The 4,567-nt window shown below is 31.3% G+C and overlaps 1 protein-coding gene across 1 annotated transcript; it reads left to right on the top strand.

The window, feature by feature from the left end:
• Nucleotides 1–1,114: 1,114 nt before the first annotated feature.
• LOC127984012 (FAU ubiquitin-like and ribosomal protein S30) lies at nucleotides 1,115–3,846 on the top strand. The gene is made up of 5 exons (XM_052586459.1): nucleotides 1,115–1,200; nucleotides 2,302–2,382; nucleotides 2,478–2,622; nucleotides 3,503–3,558; nucleotides 3,642–3,846. Exons 2-5 carry the CDS (start codon nucleotides 2,308–2,310, stop codon nucleotides 3,765–3,767), a joined length of 402 nt encoding a protein of 133 aa, XP_052442419.1. The 5' UTR covers nucleotides 1,115–1,200; nucleotides 2,302–2,307; the 3' UTR covers nucleotides 3,768–3,846.
• The last annotated feature ends 721 nt before the right edge of the window (nucleotides 3,847–4,567 follow it).

The raw sequence follows: 4,567 nt of genomic DNA, 5'->3' as shown, positions 1-4,567 counted from the left end.
AGTGCATATTAATGGTTGGATATAAAATTAATGTTTTACATTGCTTTTTATACACATTTAATAAACAATTTTTGCAACATAATCTTGAGTGTTTTCTTAATTAATAATAGAAATGAAGAAAATCTCAATTTAATCTCATTAAAGTTACAGTCATCTAATAGATGATAGTTATTAATGACTAATGAGAGGATGTTGCATGTAATAAAGTGTGACACTATACAATAACAACAGTTTTTGATTAAAAAAAGCTGCTTAATGCATAATTAAAATAGTAAACATCATTTAAAATATATTTCCTTCTATTAAGAAAATAGTCAAATATTATTTACAAAATAACTTAAACTTAATTCAAATAAACATAATAAAACCTTCCACTAGATGGAGTCATGAAACCTAAGTTGTTATTCTGTTTTAACCTTTTTCCTACATTGTTTATATTAAAATATGTTATGTAGGCAATAACTCAGTTTAATATTTGACTAATTTACTGAGGTGGCATCGTTGTTAACTTACAAAAATGATGATAATTTGGTGGATAATTAATTTTTTTTCGTTAATAACAGGTAGTGTATTCTGATGTAAAATTAACGGTCGCCTGAAGACGCTCAACAACCATCTTATCTGAGCTCAAAACGCTGCTTGAGCGAGTGTCAAGATACAAAACACAATAAATACGTAATTATGAACGTGTTTATTTTTGTTCTCAGTACTTATTTTAATCGCATTTAATGATTATGAACATAAAAGAAAAATATATATACCATCGATGAAACCACAAAGGCTGACGCAGAGGTAGCTATGTATAACTGCAATATAATATAATTTTGAGTATTATTGCTATTATTATTATTTTCTAAAATTAGGTAGGCTACATGTAATATAAAAGTACATATGGCAATGTTTTTGCAACAGCTCCAAGTCTCACGCGCAGTGTAGGCTATACGTCACTGTCCGAATCCGTTCACTTATTTATTTGTTCACTCTTTCCTGATATAGTGAACTCAACTGCCATGGTACACTATATAGGGATTAGTGAATGAGTGAATGAGTAAGCGATTTCAGACACGGCATAGGTATGAATGGATTCACCAACCGGAAACGTCACGGTCACGTGTGCAGGGCGCGTCCCAGAGTTCTTTGCTCCGCGCATGCGCGCTGTCCTTTTCTCGTCCAGTAGCGGATCGACTAGCATCATCTAATGTAAGGCCTGCTAATCAAATCACGTATTAGTCTCAGTCGAGGTGTTTAATGTGTTTTAATGATGGATGAATGGCTGTGATAAGTGTTCCCGTGTTTTACGGACACATCTCGAGCACAAATCCGACAGAATGAATCGTTAAAGCGCGTTTATCTCCTCCGCGTGCTTCTCTCAGGCGCGCTCACGTGGTTTCCGCACAGATCATTTACTCTTTATTTACTCGTATTAAGCCTGTGCTGTGTTCTGAGAGGCTGCATATATAAACTATCAAATTCTCATTATCTTAAAGGAGCACGTTAGTTTTTTGGTTCGTTGTCAGTGTTGATTCTTATTACAGTAATAAAGTACAGTTTGCATTCATCATGTTGACATAATTGTTACATTGAACATTTTAAACGGTAACAAATAACGTTTGAAAATTTAATATTTAAAAGTATTACGTTACATTTGAAATTGGTGCATCTAACGTGTAAAATGTGTTTAACATAGGTTTTTGCCTTTAAGTTGTTTAAAATTGAAAACTTGGTTGCATTTTAAGATTGTTTTGAGATTATTTTAACTGTAAAAAAATTTTTTTAACTAGTTTTTAACTAAAAAAAAAAAACAGAACAAAACAAAGTATTAAATTTTTTTTGCTTAAGTACTTAAAAAATTGTTCAACTGTTCTTACCTTTAAAAATTGTTGATTTTATTTTTAAACTTTTTTTAACTAAAATTTTGACAATTGTTTTAGCTTAATTTGTTTAGCACTTTAAAAATGGTTTAGTTTTAACTTCATATTGTTTTGTTTTTTTAACATTTAGGATTTTAGATTTGTAACTTTTTTAAAAAAATGTGGTTCTAACTTTAAAACATTTGTTTAACATTTAAAATGGTTGCTTTTAACTTTAAAAATGTTGATTTTAGCTTTAAAATCCGTTCAACATTTGAAATTAACGTTTGAAAAAAACTGTTACTTTTAACTTGAAAGTGTTACAAATAACTTATAAATAGTTACAAATAATATCAGTTTGTCAGAAGTAAGCGGTTGTGTTAGCTGCAGGGAGGTGTGTGTTCGTGAGAGAGCACTGATCTGGTGTGTGTGTGTGTGTGTGTGTGTGCAGCTCATCATGCAGCTGTTCCTGCGCGCACAGACTCTGCACACGCTCCATGTGTCCGGTGAAGAGAGTGTCCGTGACGTGAAGGTGAGCCGCTCTGCTCTTGGTCTCGCTCTGGCAGGGGTCTCGGCCCGTGAGCAGGTCTGATGTGTGTGTGTGTGTGTGTGTGTGTGTGTGCGCAGGCTCGTGTCCAGGCTCTGGAGGGCGTGTCTGTGGACGAGCAGGTTCTTCTTCTGGCTGGAGCTCCTCTGGAGGACGATGTGTCTCTTCTGGACTGTGGTGTGTCCGAGCTCTGCACTCTCGAGCTGACCGTCAGACTCCTGGGAGGTACGTCTGTCTCACTTCATATTCGTGCTTTATTCATCTAAACAACACAATGTGATCAATAAATTGTTTTTTTTTTTTTTAAATGATATTTTTTTTATAAATGTATAATTAAATATAAAAAAAATTATAATTTAGTGTTGTCAAATGATTAATCACATCTAAAATAAAATTGTTCATGTGTTCTGTGCATATTTATGTACATATAAATATATTTTTATATTTATATTTAATATAAATTGAATTAATATTAACATTTTCATGTTAATATTTTCAAAACGAATACTGTTGTGTTGAATTAATACGGTGTGTGTGTATATATTATATAAGTACACGCACATATGAAAAAAAAAGTATTTTGGATGCAATTAATTACGATCACTTTTTTGCACTAAATCACTAAATTTCTTAATATTAATTATATAAAATTTTTGTAATTAATTCTATTTCATGTTTAATATTTACTTTATATATTAAATATTATTATTATTATTATTATTATTATTATAAAAATACAAATATTGTATGTCAAAATAATTCATGAGATTTTAATATTTGAGTATATTTAATTTCTTTTTATAGTTTTCTAAATGAAATCATTTGTACATATTAAAGAAAATACTGTTTAACCATTTAAAAGCTTTTTATTTAAAAAATATATATTTGTAGTAATTTATTTCATAATTTCTTTTTCCATTTTTTCTATATATATTTTTTATGTAATATTTAAAAACTAATATATATATATATATATATGTGTGTGTATGTATGTGTGTATTTTTTGTAAATATTAAAATCTCATTCAGATCAGTATTTCTTCACCTGACTGCTGATGTTTCTGGACTCGTGTGTGTGTGTGTGTGTGTGTGTGTGTGTTGATCAGGTAAAGTCCACGGATCTCTGGCTCGTGCCGGTAAAGTAAGAGGACAGACTCCCAAAGTAAGTCCGTTACATCTGTTTCTCGTGAGATAAAGCGTGATCTTATGTGTGGTGTGTTCTGAAGCGCTTCTGTCCGTCTGCAGGTGGACAAACAGGAGAAGAAGAAGAAGAAGACGGGCCGAGCCAAGCGTCGCATCCAGTACAACCGCCGCTTCGTCAACGTGGTGCCCACCTTCGGCAAGAAGAAGGGTCCCAACGCTAACTCCTAAACCCTGACGAGAACCAGAGAGTTTCACAGCTCCACGCGCTTTCTTTCAGTTTGAGGAAATAAAAAATGTAATAAATCCACCCTGTGCTGTCAAATACTTCCAGAAGAAATCAAGTGCCTTTAAATAAAGAATAAGATACTGACACAAGAACTAAAAGGTAAATCGTCAATAAGAAATCTTAATTTAATCGAGGTCCGTATTGAAGTCATATAAGTAAATATTAATGTTAATATTCTCATTCCTTTCTGACTTTATGATTTCAACAGAGACGTGCACATGTTAAAGATGGATATCTATTAGTGTACTAATATCTAATAATTCTAATCTACAGCACACACACTTATGTCATTTAATATTAATATTTAATCTTATATAGAGTAGCTTCATAATTTGATAGGTTTAAAGTTGACAACATTTTGGAGATATACAGTGATTTTTGGTTCTAAAAATATATATATTTGTGTCCATGTATTTATATATACACACATATAATGTAAAATGCATATAGAAAAGTATGCATATTTGTATATATTTATAGTACGTAACATTTTAAAAGTTTTGTATTTGATTTGCTTTTTCCAAATGAGTAACACATTTTTGCTATGCATTTTTAAAAATACATAAATGATAAGGTTATTAAAAGTGCATGTATAATGTAGCACAGATGGAGCTCAGGGTTTAGTTTTAATGCAATTTTACAATCATGCAAATATAGAAATTTAATTTGATAAAAACTAACAAAAATGACCAAAACTCACGACTAAATGACTAAAACTTGTAATAATTACTAAAGCTGTGTG

This window comes from Carassius gibelio, chromosome B20 (assembly GCF_023724105.1).
Source record: "Carassius gibelio isolate Cgi1373 ecotype wild population from Czech Republic chromosome B20, carGib1.2-hapl.c, whole genome shotgun sequence".
In the NCBI taxonomy this organism is placed as follows: domain Eukaryota; kingdom Metazoa; phylum Chordata; class Actinopteri; order Cypriniformes; family Cyprinidae; genus Carassius; species Carassius gibelio.
This window is presented reverse-complemented; position numbering and strand designations above follow the sequence as displayed.